Source organism: Bison bison, unplaced genomic scaffold, assembly GCF_000754665.1.
Source record: "Bison bison bison isolate TAMUID 2011002044 unplaced genomic scaffold, Bison_UMD1.0 scf7180017864233, whole genome shotgun sequence".
Lineage (NCBI taxonomy): Eukaryota > Metazoa > Chordata > Mammalia > Artiodactyla > Bovidae > Bison > Bison bison.
The window spans coordinates 868,747-885,926 of NW_011494805.1; the positions used below are offsets into that span (position 1 = coordinate 868,747).

The following is a 17,180-nucleotide window of genomic DNA, read 5'->3' on the forward strand; positions in this document are numbered from 1 at the left end:
CCCCCGCCACTCACCGGACTTGGGGTTGCAGAGCACCGGGGGGCTGTTGGAGAGGGTGGGGCTGCTGCTGAAGTAGCCGCCGCTGCCGCAGCTGCCCATGCTGCTCCTCCGCGCGGCCGACGCGGTCTTGATTTCCTTGCTGGGGCTGACTGCGGGCGAGGACACGCGGTCACGGCCGTGGGCCGGGCCCCGGGACACGTGCCGGCATGCACGGTGGTGGGCTGGGTCCCCGTGACACACACAGTCACTTGGGGGTGGGTTGGGTCCCCACGACATGCGCGGTCACCCACGGCGGTGGGCCAGTCCCTGGGACACACGCGGTCACGGCCGTGGGCTTGGCCCCTGGGACACGTGCCGGCATCCACGGTGGTGGGCTAGGTTCCGAGGACACGCACAGTCACTTGTGGGGTGGGCCGGGTCCCCGGGGACACGCGCAATCATGGGCAGCAGTGAGCTCGGTTCTTGAGAACTGGCCGCCTGCAGCTGCCGGGGTTGTGGGGCAGCCTCCACTGCCAGAATCAAGCCCTCTGGCCTTGGCATCAGAAAAGCAAGGGTCTGAGTGGCAGCTCCGCCACCTATGAGTAAATAGCACAAGCTGGGCCTAGTCCCTTGGGTTTTGTAAGCCTCAGTTTCCCCAGCTGTAAAGTGGGAATAATGCTCTCCAGTGGGGATTGGTGCAGGCGTAGTTATACAGGGGAAAGCACTCAGCTACATGAAATACTATTTTAAGAACCACGGAGCTCGTGCCAAGCATCCCTGAGAGGATGTAAATTAAGTGCCGGCAAGACACTTAATGAACTAACGGTGACAATAAGTGCCTCCTGATTGAAGAGCAAACCGTTAATCACTCAGCGCCACAGAAGATTAAAACGCAGAGCGTGACCTCAGGCTTGGAAGGCGTGCAGTACTGAAGCAGCCGCTTCAGTGACCTGACCTCGCTTTTCCCTCCACGGAGCTGGCTGGCTCTCATCGGGGGAGGAGAGCATCAGCGGGAGGACAGCAAGGTGTAGGATGCAGGGAGAGGAGCGCGGCGCAGAGCCTGGCCCCAGGAAGCCCAAAGCCACGCTGGCCTTCACGGTCACCATGGTTACTGTATGCTGATCACGGTCACCTGTTCAGGTCTCTGGGACTCCGTGAAGAACAGGCAGGGTGTGGATGGTTCCTGTGCGTTTGCAGGAGGCTGACGCCTTAGGGGCACACGGCTGGAGGGCATCCAAGCACAGGCTCAGGCCCCTACCTTCAGCTAGCGTTTCCTCTCCTGGTGCGGCCCTTCCTTCCTTCTCTGTCCCTTCCCAGCCTGTCTGAGGAACCTGGGCTGTGGAAGGCTGGAGAGGAGCACCGGGTCCGGACGAATTCCTGCCAGACCCAGCTCCGCCCACCACTTTCCAGCTGTGGGAGCCTGCCGAAGCCACTCCACGGCTCCCTGACTGCATTTCTTCACCCGTAAAGTGGGGATACAAAATGTCTTTCCTCACAGACTAACAGTGAGGATTCAATGAGAAAATGTGTGCAGTCAAGCTTGGCTCCATGCCAGGCGCAGAATGTTCCCGGGACTTCTAGTTGTAAGCGTTCTGTCACCTCCTGTTCGTAACCAATTCATGTTTTCCCTTTGTTCAGGGTTTCAGGTGAAGCCTGAGGCCTTGGGCTCCAAGCCTTAGGCTGACCAGTTTCCTGAGTCAGTGTCGAGTTTTCAGAGCGGAAGATAGCCCAGGAAGCACGCCATCCTCTTACACAGGATGACAGGTCGTTAGCCTTCTCTGAGTGAATGAGGTTATTTTGTTCAGTTCAGTTTGTTCAAATGGGGTTATCGTTGTGAACATCAGTCATCATTTCTGCCCAGGTTAACTGTCAATATGAGACTGTCTGACCTTACACATAATGCCCCAGGATACTGTGCTTTCTGAGCGCCTATGTCTACCTTTCACAGGTTTAACTTGTTTTGTGTGGTACATTGATAATCAGTTTCCTTTTAGTTGTATATGCCCTCAAAAGTCTTATTCATCCTTATATAGATTTTCAATGCTGGACTTAGAAAACTGGATAACTAATGATTGTTTTTCAGGCAGTAAAGAATCTGCCTGAAATACAAGAGACCCAGAATTGTTTGTAAATTAAAAGTAAATAAGGTATGACTGAGGGCTTGAGTGGTGTTTTGTAATTTAAATACATAAAATTATAAAACAGACTTCACAGCATTGAAGTTGATTACCCAGGAACAATTTGGTGGTGTGTGTATATGTTTCCTTTGGGGGGGGGGGCAAAATAAATAAATATATAATTTTTTAGTTATAAATAAAAAGTTTCTTGAGAACAGAAATCACAAAAGTGAGTTAGGACTGTGTTACTTCTCAACAGACGCACGCGCGCGATCAGAGCGGGACGCACGCACCTGACGTGAAGCTAGCCGACTTCCGGTTGTCGTGGCCCTGCTTCCGCAGGCAGAAGGGGCTGTCGTGCGTCTCCTGGGAGGACGGAGATTTCTCACTGAGCAGCTCCATCAGCCTTCGCCTCCGCCGGAAGTTCATTCTGAACTGGTAGAGAAGATTGCTGTCCACAAACGGGTGCTTGTTGGACACTGGGGAGAAGAAACAGCCCGTGAGACCGTCTGGCATCCTGCAGACACTGGGCACTGGAGCCGGAACTCCAGCCAACAGAGAGGAGCAAAGTCTTGACAAAGACTTTACACCCAATGCTACAATACCTTTTATACCTCAGGGATTTATTGTGGTCCACGTGCAACTTCAATTTTATACTCTGAGTTCATGAATCGTGGAGACGCAGAATAGGCAAGACATCAGGCTGCAAAAGCCACGTGCCGAGGCCATTTTGGCCCTTATTCACAGGCAAGCACTGACCAACATGCCAACCCTGCAGCGTCGCCTGCCTTCGGCATTTTGTACGATTAGAGTCACGTAAGGTCTACTGTGACTCACTTCTTCCACTTGGCATAACGTTTACAAGGTTTATCCATGTAATGCCATGTATTGGCACTTCCCTCCCTTTTGTTTTTTTAACTTCCCTCCTTTTTATTGCCAAATAATTTCCCATAGTCATGTACGGGTGTGAGAGCTGGACCATAAAGAAGGCTCAACACTGGAGAACTGATGCTTTCAAACAGTGGTGTTGGAGAAGACTCTTGAGAGTCCCTTGGACTACAAGGAGATCCAACCAGTCAGTCCCAAAGGGAATCAGTCCTGCATATTCATTGGAAGGACTGATGCTGAAGCTGAAGCTCTAATACTTTGGCCACCTGATGCGAAAATCTGACTCATCAGAAAAGACCCTGAAGCTGGGAAACATTGAGGGCAAAATGAGAAGGGGGTGGCAGAGGATGAGATGTTTATATGCATCACTGACCCAATGGACATGAATTTGAGCAAACTCCAGGAGATAGTGGAGGACAGAGGAGCCTGGCGGGCTGCAGTCCATGGGCTCATAAAGAGTCAAAGAGTCAGACATGATTTAGCAACTACACAACGACCACAAAAAACTATTCACTTCAGGTAAATGAATGATGTTGGCCATGAAGGCAAACACATCTAATTCAGAGATGGTACTGCATATTCTCAGTAAATAATGTATTCAGGAGATTATAAATACATCCTAGACCAAAAGATAAGTCAATTGCATTTTGATATGATATCTATAAATGGTGGCTCCCATGATAGTCAAATTTTTATATAAATGTATTACATCACTACATTCAATAATACTATAATACTAATTTTATAGATAACTTATTTTTTTCTGGCAACCTTTTCTGAGTTTACTGTGATTTTTAAAATCCGGAATGTGACTTTGGCAACAGCATCTTAAATTACAACCTGTACATACCCTTATTAAGACCTATTTTGTCTTTGTACAGTGAATGACACAAAACACTGGCTTTGGTATAAATAAGTCCAGAATAGCATTCTAAATCTAAACCAATTCCATGACAGATATGGGGAGGGAGGAGGGTTCAGGATGGGGAGCACGGGTATACCTGTGGTGGATTCATTTCGATGTTGGGCAAAACTAATACAATATTGTAAAGTTTAAAAATAAAATAAAAAAAAAAACATTTTTAATTGAAATGGAAATTTGAAGTTATCTGCAGGCTTTACCTACTGAGCCAAGGATTAATTCACTCCCATTCTCCACCTCCCGAGTTGTATTACCACCTATATCTAAAAGGGTAAGTGTATCACCTAAGATAAGATACAGGGAGTAAGTTTAAACAGCCCTTTGTCATCACATAGTCCCTCCAGTAATCTACATGTTTAAACATGACCGAATCAGGGCAAACCAGGGCTGTACAAGACAGCGGACTATCCATGTTAAACACAATGCCAAGATTGAAAGAAGTCAATAAATTGCACATTTGTTATTTTACAACCAGTAGTGGTAAAGAACCCACGTGCCTAATGCAGGAGACATAAGAGATGCTGGTTTGATCCCTGTGTCGGGAAGGTCCCCTGGAGAAGGAAACGGCAACCCACTCCAGTGTTCTTGCCTGGAGAATCCCATGGACAGAGGAGCCTGGAAGACCACGGTCCATAGGGTGGCAAAGAGTTGGACACGACTGAGTGACTTAGCATGTTGTTGTTTTTAGTGTGACCATCATTTGCTGATGATACATTGTCATTTGACTTACAGGAATTCAACTTTATGCGGCACTACATTCAATGCCCCACTTCCATTTTCAAGGACTGATTTGGTGTTTAGGGCCTTAGGAGCAGCCACACGCTGTGAAACGAAGTTCTCCACGTGTTCATCCTTCAGCTGTGTGGCTGGCACAGATGGAGACAAAATCCTTCTCTCAGAACAGGGACATAACAATTGCATGTGTCCCTTGCATTGTTTCCAATCAAGTCTTTGGCTTTTAAAAGTGCTCTTTAATTTTTCCCTCTCATTAAAAGTTTAAATACACAAACGCTCAGTTTTGTACATTTGCTTTGCTCGTGAGTGCAATCCTAGGTATAGCAAAGATAATCGTCGTTACAAAAGCTGAGTGCAAGCAACCATATTATAGCATCTGTCAGTCACTCGTGACGTCACTCACATCTTCAACCAATGAGCGCCAAGGGAGGGTCCCACACCCGCCCATCCATCTCCCCTTAGCGTGCTGACTGGACCACGACATCTTCATCTGATCATCCTTTCAAGCTCATCAATACCAAAGTCTTCCAAAACAGACATCGCTTCATCTAAGAACAAAACAGTCAAGCCAGAACTTTTCTGAAGACTCTCTTATAACTTTCAGAAAACAGTCTTACGTGATGAAAAGCGACGGCTCAAGAGTCAGAAGAATTCGGCTTTGCTCCCAGTCCTGCCTCCTTTCTGAGCTGAGTGATTTGGGCAACTTACCAAATTTAAACCTCAAGTTTCCTGCATAGTTCTGCTGTGAAGAAGAAAGAGGACAGCTTCTGTAAGAAGTCTGACTGGTATCTGAGGATCGTCTTCAGTGCTCTTCTGCTCAGGCTCCTGGAGCCACTTCCGTGGCTGCTCACGAGAGTTCCTACACAGAACCCGCTCCGTCTGTCTGTCCTGCCCTGCTTTCAAAGAGCGCTGTGTTCAGCTCCCACAAGCAGCTCTGTCACTTTTCAGTCATAAGAAATATGAAATCTTAACCAGATATCCAGTTTGGCAAATATCCCCCGGAAGATATTTAAATCTCAGAAGTCAAACAAAAGTAAGACATAAAGGAGTCAGTTTAGACAAAGGAAGTTTTAAGAAGGAATTAGGTTAAGAAAGCTGAGGATTTCTTTTGTATAGGCACAACTTCATATGTGGGCTTCCAGGGCGGTAAAGAATCTGCCTGCCAGTGTAGGAGACTCAAGAGACTCAGGTTCAATCCCTGGGTTCGGAAGATCCCCTGAAGGAGGAAATGGCAACCCCCCCAGTATTCTTGCCTGGAAAATTCCATGGACAGAGGAGCCTGGCAGGCTATAGTCCATGGGGTCAGAAAGAGTTGGACACGACTGAGTGACTGACCACATACACACACAAATTACACATGTAGAGTCTCAAGAAATAGAAGTGGCTAAATGACATACAGTTTATACTCCACAGAGAGGAATGAAGTGATTCTTTTCTATACTAACGGGACAATCTCCATATAAAATGCAAATTTCATTTGCTACATATGCAAATTGCTCTTCATTAAACACAAAAAAACAAACAACAACAACAAAAAAGGAAACTCCTAAGGAAAAAGCTATTAAAGACAAGGAAAGGAAATCAAGGAGAACCGTGATCGGTATCTCTAATCTTGAGGTCATTCCAGTTTTTCATTTTTGCAGTCCCAATCTCCAATCTCCTATCCACACAAGATCTTTTCATTATGCTCAATGTTGTACATATATAATTTAACAAATTTTGTCCTTTGCTCCTTGAGAATACATATATGCCAGCAAATGTGGGAAACTCAGCAGTGGCCACAGGACTGGAAAAGGTCAGTTTTCATTCCAATCCCAAAGAAGGGCAATGCCAAACAATGCTCAACTACTGCACAATTGCACTCATCTCACACGCTAGTAAAGTCATGCTCAAAATTCTCCAAGCCAGGCTTCAGCAATATGTGAACCATGAACTTCCTGATGTTCAAGCTGGTTTTAGAAAAGGCAGAGGAACCAGAGATCAAATTGCCAACATCCGCTGGATCATGGAAAAAGCAAGAGAGTTCCAGAAAAACATCTATTTCTGCTTTATTGACTATGCCAAAGCCTTTGCCTGTGTGGATCACAATAAACTGTGGAAAATTCTTCAAGAGATGGGAATACCAGACCACCTGACCTGCCTCTTGAGAAACCTCTATGCAGGTCAGGAATCAAAAGTTAGAACTGGACATGGAACAACAGACTGGTTCCAAATAGGAAAAGGAGTACGTCGAGGCTGTATACTGTCACCCTGCTTATTTAACTTATATGCAGAGTACATCATGAGAAATGCTGGGCTGGAAGAAGCACAAGCTGGAATCAAGATTGCCGGGAGAAATATCAGTAACCTCAGATATGCAGATGACACCACCCTTATGGCAGAAAGTGAAGACGAACTCAAAAGCCTCTTGATGAAAGTGAAAGAGGAGAGTGAAAAAGTTGGCTTAAAGCTCAACATTCAGAAAACGAAGATCATGGCATCTGGTCCCATAACTTCATGGCAAATAGATGGGGAAACAGTGGAAACAGTGTCAGACTTTATTTTTTGGGCTCCAAAATCACTGCAGATGGTGACTGAAGCCATGAAATTAAAAGACACTTACTCCTTGGAAGGAAAGTTATGACCAACCTAGATAGCATATTCAAAAGCAGAGACATTACTTTGCTAACAAAAGTCCGTCTAGTCAAGGCTATGGTTTTTCCAGTGGTCATGTATGGATGTGAAAGTTGGACTATGAAGAAAGCTGGGCGCTGAAGAATTGATGCTTTTGAACTGTGGTGTTGGAGAAGACTCTTGAGAGTTCCTTGGACTGCAAGGAGAGCCAACCAGTCCATTCTAAAGGAGATAGGTCCTGGGTGTTCATTGGAAGGACTGATGCTAAAGCTGAAACTCCAGTACTTTGGCCACCTCATGCGAAGAGTTGACTCATTGGAAAAGCCCCTGATGCTGGGAGGGATTGGGGGCAGGAGGAGGAGGGGATGACAGAGGATGAGATGGCTGGATGGCATCACCAACTCGATGGACATGAGTCTGAGTGAACTCTGGGAGTTGGTGATGGACAGGGAGGCCTGGTGTGCTGCGATTCATGGGGTTTCAAAGAGTCGGACACGACTGAGCGACTGAAGTGAACTGAACTGAAGATGTACACATCACCATTGTTTGCAACTACAAAAATTTGGACCTAAAATTAACATCTAGTAATTGAGGACTAGCTGACTGAATCGCTCCTGGAGAAGATTACCGTCTGATCAGGAAGAGGGGATAAGAGACAAGGTTCACGCTGCACTCTCAGAACCTACTGTGAAGGCACGCTTTCATCCCAGCTATGACTGAAAACTGACGATTTCTAATTCATCCAGTTTATACTTTCTGGGACTGTCCAAGCGTTCCCTTTTGCACTGGTCGAATTCTCTAGGGGCCTGACTCAGCTTAGCTTCAAGTGAGACATAAAACAGGAGGAAAAGGAGAAACAGCCAAAAGCCAAAGCAGCATAAATACACGACAGTCTATCATTCAGGGCAGCGCAGGCTTCAGAAGCGCCCAACTAACAACACTGACATTCGGTAAAAGAAAACAGGTCCCTGCCCACTGTATGCTTTCATCTTTCAGAAAGCACGAGGGGGATATCATGCAGTATACCTACCAAAAGCATAAACTGACGTAGTTCAGAGTCATGCCTATGCAGGATAATATGGCTACATTTTTCCTATTAGAAACTATTAGGATGATTTTATCAAAGGAAGAAAATTTTAAAAGCTGATTATCTGAAGGAAGGAGAATTGGCTTCTCTTCCACTCATACATATATTCTAGGAATGAATCTAAAAACTTCTCATCTTAAGCCCCATAAGTTCCATTGAATATAAAAGATGTTTTAGGCTACTTATCTAGTTGGAGGGAGGGAGATCACTTACTTTCATCCAGCCTTGAAATATTTGCTTACAGATGACGTAACACAACAGACGTCATGGAATAGCAATTCACACTGAATCCAGCAGTGTGGTAAGAAAGTAAGAAGGTGGGGTTAAGGAGGTGAGAGGGAAAGAGAGTGGGATATCAGCTGTGCCCTAGATAGCACCTCATCAGGAATTTTAACAAGTTTTAGAATTCAGAAGAGTCAAGAAGCCTTGGGAATTGCCTGGTGGCCCAGTAGTAAGGCTTCCCTTGTAGCTCAGTTGGTAAAGAATCTGCTTGCAGATCTCCCTGCAGTGCAGGAGACCTGGGCTCAATCCCTGGATCCAGAAGAGCCCCTGCAGAAGGAAATGGCAACCCACTCCAGCACTCTTGCCTGGGAAATCCCATGGACAGAGGAGCCTGGCAGGCTGCAGTCCAGGGGGTCGCAAGAGTCGGACACGACTGAGCGACTGAAGCAGCACCACCCTGCTTAGGGTCCCTGCTTAGTGGTTAGGGTCCCTGCTTAGTGGTTACTCCCACGGCAGGAGGCACAGGTTCGATGCCTGCTAGGGAAACTAAGATCCCACTGGCCTTGTGTTACAGCCCACAGCGGTGGGAGGTGCTTACACAGACAGGGGAATAAGGACGCTGACTATTATAACGGCAAAGAGCAAAGGCCAGCAAGGGATGAGGCTGAGGGCCAGGACTGTAAGTGCAAGGAGCGTCAAACCACAGGGTCCTCAAGGTCACCTTCCAGACAGAAGACCCTCACACGCTGTGATCAACACCCTTACCATCAGGACGTGGCGGGGCTCCCCTGGTGGTCAGTGGTAAAGAATCTGCCTGCCAGTGCAGGAGACACGGGTTTGATCTCTGGTCTGGGAAGATCCCACACGCCTCAGGGCAACTAAGCTTGTGTGCCCCAACTACTGAGCCTGTGCTTTAGAGCCCAGGGGGTACAGCCACCGAAGCCCACGCACCCCAGAGCCGATGAAAAGCCGTCCAGCACAGCCAGAGCAAAGGCCACACAGCAGTGAAGGCCCAGCACAGACAAACACAAATAAATACACTTGTTTGTAAGGACGCGCCACAGCAGCAGAGGCGGGCGCGGCTGCCACCTCCGGGGTGCGCAGTCGTGGGTGGAGGATCTTTCTGGGCATCAGGGATGTTACGCCACCTTACCACTGGCTCCACTCCTCCTGCTTCCTTGTTCTGAGCCTACAGAACCCTGTACTTCCTTCTGGAACGACCACTTAGCACTCACAGGCATTGTTTAAGAGCACCGACATGTAACATGACATAACATGTTTACATGACATAAACATGTAACATTTAAGAGCCCCAAGGAGTAACATGTGGTAGATCTAGTCCGTAGACTTAGTGTTTCTAGAAGGCAAATCAATTCTGCCTATGAAGACGCTGCATCTTCTCTTCCAACAAAAGCTTTCAGTTATCTCCCAAGTCCTGGGATGAATCTGCTCCTGCTGGATCAGAGTCCTACAGAGTCCGAGCATTTCATGTCACTCAGTATGGAGAAGGCAATGGCACCCCACTCCAGTACTCTTGCCTGGAAAATCCCATGGACGGAGGAGCCTGGTGGGCTACAGTCCATGGGGTCATGAAGAGTCGGACATGACTGAGCGACTTCACTTTCACTTTTCACTTTCATGCATTGGAGAAGGAAATGGCAACCCACTCCAGTGTTCTTGCCTGGAGAATCCCAGGGACGGGGGAGCCTGGTGGGCTGCCGTCTATGGGGTCAAACAGAGTCGGACACGACTGAAGCGACTTAGCAGCAGCAGCAGCAGTATGCTGTACATTAAAAAAAAAAAACAAAAACCTGTCAAGACTAACAAATAGGAATATTATGCTGTTTAAATCATGTGTCTGTTGGAAAATACGAGTTGAGTGTTAATTACAACAGAAGATGAAATCTGTTCATTAAAGAAAATCTAGACTACACTTAAAGCCATAACAACCCACCTCAAACCATCCTAAAGGGACGCAGGAGTTGAAAGCTCTGCTTTTCAAAGCAGCACAGTCCTTGATTCAAGAAGGTTAAGCAATTGTGTTCAAGGGTTTTACACCACACACGGACGGTTAGGTGCCTGGGATACAAAACTCTTCAAGAGGCAATAACAACAGTGAATCAGAGAACTAAAATAATTACTTCCTGAGTCCTGACAACATTTAGAAGGGGATATGAAAGCAGGAAATTGATTTTAGGGCATAAAGTTCTATGAACTGACATTACTAAAACAAAACACTTCACATACACCAAGTTAGAACCCAATTACACTCATTTAATTGACGGAAGGGAGGACAGGAGATGGAAAAGAGGAAACAAGGATGGAAGCGTCTTTAGTAAGACAGCAGGAAGAAGCAAATGAAAACATCACGCTGTGGCTGCACGGGTCTCTGCTGCTGCTCTGCCAGACAAGTGAAGGTGATCAGCAGACGGAAGGTCAAGTTACACTTTGTTCTTCTCTGTGCTCCTTTCAATAACAGCTGGGTACCTTCCAAAGACCAGAACCTTGTACTGCTAGTGATAAAATTCAGAACAAAGCACATGTTTTTCAAAGATGAGGTTGTTTTTCAGAGACTAATTCGTATCACAAGTGCAGAGAGGTCTGAAGACAAATTTACTTTGGCAAATGGAACACTTCACGTACAGAATTCAATGGAGATATCCGCAAGTCTATTCTAGAGCTTTTGGAACTATTGACATAAACCCAAGGGCCTTTAGTGTCGATTTATTTTTTAAAGTATATATTCATCATAGAGTACATATAAGATATTGTTTAAAACCAGCAATGGATGAGGCCATTAAACCTATTAATCTCTGCCCATCAAGGCATCTGACGGTGAGGATATATTGATGAGAAGAGTAGCCATCAGGCAACATTTACAAAGTGGTACACTGTGCCAGGCCCTGTGCTGAGCACATGGCATGATTACCTCATTCAGTTCTCAGGGCAGCAGCGAGAGCTATCACAGTTACTCACAGTTTACAGATGAGATTACACAAGGTCAGCCTGCCCAAGGCCCCACAGTCATTAACCAGAAGATCCGAGAAGGAAACCCCAAGTCTAAGGACCCCATCCCTCATTCTCCTCACTGGACTGTCCCCCACCCCATGATAATGCCAGCTGAGCGCGAGACGCGCTCACAAACACAGGAGCACAGCCTGCTTCCCCCTCCTTTCTCCTGTTGCCAGATAACAGAGGACAATTTGGCTGAAGTGCTTCCTACAAAATGCTTCGCCAGGGTAAAACGCTGATGACCGTGCAGCTGCTTATTAAAAGAGCCAAGCGGGGAGGCTGGTAAACACGCTTCTTCCTACAGATGGCTCTGGGTCGAACGCTGGCTTCACTCTCTACTAAGTGACTTTAATTTCCCTGAACTTCAGCTTTATTCATCCATAGAGACGAGTTGCGGGGGCAGTGAAACAGCGTAGGTAAACGGCTCATTAGCGTCTCCAGCCCCCAGAGCTGTTCGGTCAGCCACGTGCCGACCTCCCAGTGATGCCCACGGGGGTCGGGGCCCCAAGGACACCTTCCCCAGTGTGACCTCTCTGGGGGAACAGGAGGCATCCTACCGACACCAAACAAACTCAGCATGGCCAGCGCCACGGAGAAGGACATCCAGTGTGATGCTGGAGGTGTTACAACAGATACTACCCCGGAACCAGCCTCTGCGGAAGCCCACCAGAACTATTCCCAGATGATATCGCCTTACCACGCCGGGGAGGCTACCGTATAACCTGTTACATAACCTGTATAATAATTCATGAGGTGTTCCTTCCGAGACTGGAGAGACTAGGACCTTTGAAGGAGGAGGAAACAGATGTTCAGAAAAGGAGGGTGTCAGTGGTGAGACTTAGTAGCTAAAAAAAACCCCCAAAAAACCTGTCTCCATATATTTTCTCTTTTTCCTTCATATATACATTTTACTGAAGGATAGTCGACTTACAGCGTTTCAGGCACACAAGGTGATTCAGTAATACATATACACGTATATTATTTTTCAGATTTTTCCATTATAGGTTATTACAAGATGTTGACTGGCTCCATGTGCGATAGTTCCCAGTAATATTTGTTGCTTGTTTCATATCTATTTCATTTTAAAATTAGAAATTTAGCATCCTATTCATATATGTTCTATATTATTTATATTTGTACTCACTTTTTCTTAAAAAAAAAGGAAGATAGAAAATATAGGAATGATTTCACCTACTTTTTTTCAACCAATAAACTTTATGTACTGGAATAATTTCCGTTTTATGCAGAAAAGGCTGTAAGGACAGCACAGACGGTTCTCCTGTACTCTTCACCCAGTGCCCCTTGATGTTAACAAGCGTGGTACACTGGTCAAAACAGCTAAGACCTTAACATCAGGACACCCACCTGCTTTAAATCTCACTTAGAGCTTCCAGGAACTCCCTGTGTGGACGCAGGAAGCACCCTGTTCTTTGGAAGTCCATGTTTCAGAGGGAAGGTCACTTAGTTACTTAATGAAAAAGACGTTTGTCCTTGCAGCTGACAAGGCTGGCTGCCTGTCCAAATCCAATCTCCCTTTCTTCCTGCTTCATCGTTTGCACAGGGCGGGAGTGCCGGCCACAGCAGCAGGATCCACTGGCCGCCTTCCAGGAAAGGGGGCCATGTGACAGAGGCCCAGCCCTTGTGATGCAGGTAAGAATCTCCGGGAAAGGCAGCTCTCCACAACAAAAAGGACCCCCCTGCCCCCCGCCCCCGCCCCTGCCTGGTTCTGTTCAAGCAGGCACTGCCACTTTTTCTCCTATTTGTAGTAAAACACAGTTCTGTTATTATTCCAAACTCAGGTCTGGAGACTGAAATCAAAGGCTTAAAAAACCAACACTTTCTGTTTATCTACAGCCCACACCTATAACAAACTATGCTGGACTCAGGAGCTAAGGGCGATTAGACAGCAAGTCTTACAGGCAAAAGATACGCCTTCCTACTCGGCTCTGATTCCCTAGTGACACAGCGGCTTACGGACAGTCCCTGGGTCTCACTGTTTCCATCTGTGGAAAAGAAGTTACAGTAACTTCTTTAACCCAAAGCAAGTGCCATTAAGACACATACGGGAAGCCATAACTCTCTTGAAGACAGGATTGCAAATGATGCCCATGCATGAATAAATAATATTGTTCTGCTGTCAACAAAAGCCCACAGAATCCCACAACAAAAGACAGAGAATTTAAGAAAATGCTCCTGAATCTCGGGTCGTATCCTGGATAAGCCTGTTCTGAGCCAAAAGAGACCTACCGAGATCAGACACAGTCCAAACGATTGCAGTCAACAATTTCTGACCTGTGGAAATATTTAATCAAAGGAAATATTAAAATATCAGAGGAGAAAGAAAACACGACTATGAAACCACCGTGCTAAATACAGAACTGTGATTTCCATTCCAAAACCTGTGTGGCTGGCACCCTGGTTCATTTGGGTGTCCAAAGTGGCACGGCAAAGTAGAGACACCAAGGTGCTTCCTCAACACAAATTTTCAGGCATTTCAACCACTGAGGAACAAAGTTCTCTGAGCTAAGGGTCTGAAAAATGAAATACACACTCACCAAGTCACCACCGACCCTTGTGATGATTTCAAAAAGGTCTACAGGGCTTCCCTGGCAGGTCAGCGATCAAGAATTGCCTGCCAATGCAGGAGACACAGGTTTGAACCTTGATCTGGGAAGACTTCATGTGCTGAAAAGTGACTAAGACCCTACACAGCCATTAAGCCTAGGCTCTAAAGCCGGGGCTTCTCTGGTGACTCAGATGGTAAAGAACCCGCCTGCAGTGCGGGAGACCTAGGCTCACTCCCTGGGTCAGGAAGATCCCCTGGAGGAGGGCTACCCACTCTGGTGTTCTTGGCTGGAGAATCCCATGGACAGAGGAGCCTGGTAGGCTACAGTCCATGGGTCAGAAAGAGTGGGACATGACTGAGTGACTAAGCACAGCACTAACGCTTCTGCTAACCCCAGCAAGAGAAAAGCCCACAAAGCTTCAGAGACCCAGCACAGCCAGAAATAAATAAATAAATTTTTTTTTTTTTTTAAAAAGGTTTAGATCTGTGTTCTCCAGAATGGCTCACAAGCACTTGAAATGTGGCGACTCTGAATTGAGATGAGCTGTACACACAAAATACCCTGGACTTTGAAGATCAAGTATTTATAAAAAAGAAGGTAAGACAGCTGATTGCTATTTTTCATACTGATTGTATTTTGAAATAACATTCTGGAGATCGTGTGTTAAGATACATTATTAAGGGAAATTTTACCTGTTTCTACCTTTTTTTCACTGAGGCGATCTGAAAAGTTTACATCACAAACACGGACTGCGTTTGTGGCAATCCAGTCTAGAGGCCGGTATCTCACAGCACAGATCAGCTAACCAACAGGGGAGCTCATCCCTCATGTGTGGCACGTGGAGAGCCATCTGTCCTGGAGGATAACTCTTATCCTGAGCTCCGACGGTCAGTGGTCAAGAGCTGCTGTTACTGCAGTCTGGTGAGGTTCTCCCCCTCGCACTGCCTGCCCCAGCCCTGCTTTATCCCTTTGATGAGGAAGTACATTTTGTTCCCACTTGACAGGAATCCCTGCTTGAGGCTATGTGCTCAGCAACCATGGAAAGGGCTTCAGTGACGGGAGTGGTTTTGCCAGCAGCCAAAAGCAACACACTCAGCCCTCCTCCCAGGCCTGGTGGCTTTGGTGGTTTCTAATTGGACTGAAACCCGGGCGCCAGCTGAGGCAGTGGCTCCAGTAAAACGGGAGAATAGAGACCCCGACATGCAGGGTTTCCTTGGGGGGAGGACGGAAGAGGAAGTGGGCTCCTTGTGTCAAACGTTGCTCCTGGGACAGAGAAGAAAGAAAGTGAAGGGGAGCTTTTCAGAACAAAGCCAGACAAGATGCCAAAGACTTCAAAATGTTATGTCAATGTTAAAACAACATACGGACATTTTTACAAAAAATCATTCTCTAAATTAGACTAAAATTGGTTATGAATCTTAATAAACATATTTTCCCAACTGTAATAAGGATGTGTGTGTGCCTGTGTGTGTGTAACCCTTCTTAAATTTTAACTTAATATGCTCATAGTCACAATGATCAGAGTTTACATATGGCCAGTTTTTCTTTGTAATTGAATTATATAGTTGATTTATAATGTGTTAGTTTCAGGTATACAGCAAAGTGATTCAGGGACTCATATTTTTTTCAGATTCTTTTCCATTACAGATTATTATGAAGATAGTGAACATGGTTTCGTGTGCTATACAGGAAACTTTAATAGTTTATCTATTTTACACATGCATGCATGTAGTCAGGTCTGACTCTTCGCATGGGCTGTAGCCTGCCCGGCCCCTGCCCTCGGGATTTCCCGGGGACGAGTACTGGAGTGGGCTGCCATTCCTTCTCCATTTTACCTAGAGTGCGGGCATCTATTAATCCCGTACTGCCAATTTATCCTGCCCCCACCTCTTCTGCTTTTGGTAACCCCAAGTCTGTTTCCTATATCTGTGATCTATTCTGTTTTGTAAATAATTTCACTTGTACCATTTTTTGGATTATACATATAAGTGATACACTGATATCGGTCTTTGACTTACCTCACCTAGTATGGTCATCTCTGGGCCCAGCCATCTTGCTCTATGTGGCAATATTTCAATCTTTTTTGTGGCTGAGCAATATTCCATTATACACAGGCCACATCGTCTTTATCTACGTATCTGCTAATAGGCACTTAGGTTGCTTCCAGGTCTCAGCTGTTTTAAACAGTGCTGCTATGGACATCTGTGCACTTGCACCTCTTCAAATGAGAGTTCTCATCTTTTCTGGATTTCTGCTCAGGACTGGGATCGCTGGACCATACGCTAAGTCTTTCTCTTGTTTTGGCAGCTCTGCGTCTTGCGGGACTGAACCTGAGCTGTAGCAGTGAGAGCGCAGCATCGTAACCTCTAGGCCACCAAGGCACTGCCCAGCTTTAGTCTTTCCACCGTGGCTGCACGAATTCACATCCCACCAACAGTGCAGGAGGCTCCCTTTTCTCCACAGCCTTCCCAGCATTTATTGTTTGTAGACTTTGTCGTGACGGCCATTCTGACCGGCGGGAGTTGACACTTCATTGTAGTTTAATATAGAGTCACTTTTATACCTAGTAATCACTCCATGGCATCAACAGACTGGAGTCTGTTTTTCCATTCCTGGTGGAAGAAGGGAGAAGGGGAGGCAGATAGAAAGAGGGACCATTTCCAAAGAACTGCAGGCCAGAACAGAAGACAACCCAGACGCAATCTGAGACGGGTGTATCAGCTAAGAAAACTGAGTTAAAGCGAGCAGCTGAGAATCTAGAGCCTCACGCGGCGGGTGGGGGACCTCCGAGGGAAGAACCATGAGATGCCGCCGTGTGGCAAAGAGAAGCGGCTGCAGGGATCTTCAGGGGAATGTCCGGGGAGAGCCTGGGTCCCCGCGAGCACAGCTGCCCTGACTCTCCAGCCTCTCGCTGAGAGAGGAGCTTTCTGGAGACTGAGGTAGGGTCAGAGCCAGCAAGGCCTCTGTGGCGGGCCAGAGAACACGGGCGGTCTGCTCCTTAGTGAGGACCTCGACTTTCTGCCCCACCCCCAGCCCCT

The 17,180-nt window shown here is 46.6% G+C and overlaps 1 protein-coding gene across 1 annotated transcript in view; it reads right to left on the minus strand.

The window, feature by feature from the left end:
- The window catches only part of DEPTOR (DEP domain containing MTOR-interacting protein), a 107,318-nt gene that overhangs the window by 48,957 nt on the left and 41,181 nt on the right, over window positions 1–17,180 (minus strand). The window contains exons 4-5 of the mRNA XM_010846236.1: window positions 2,390–2,575; window positions 15–149 (exon numbers count right to left, since the gene is read on the minus strand). Of these exons, the coding sequence (XP_010844538.1) occupies window positions 15–149; window positions 2,390–2,575 (321 nt within the window). The remainder of the gene's footprint in view (window positions 1–14; window positions 150–2,389; window positions 2,576–17,180) is intronic.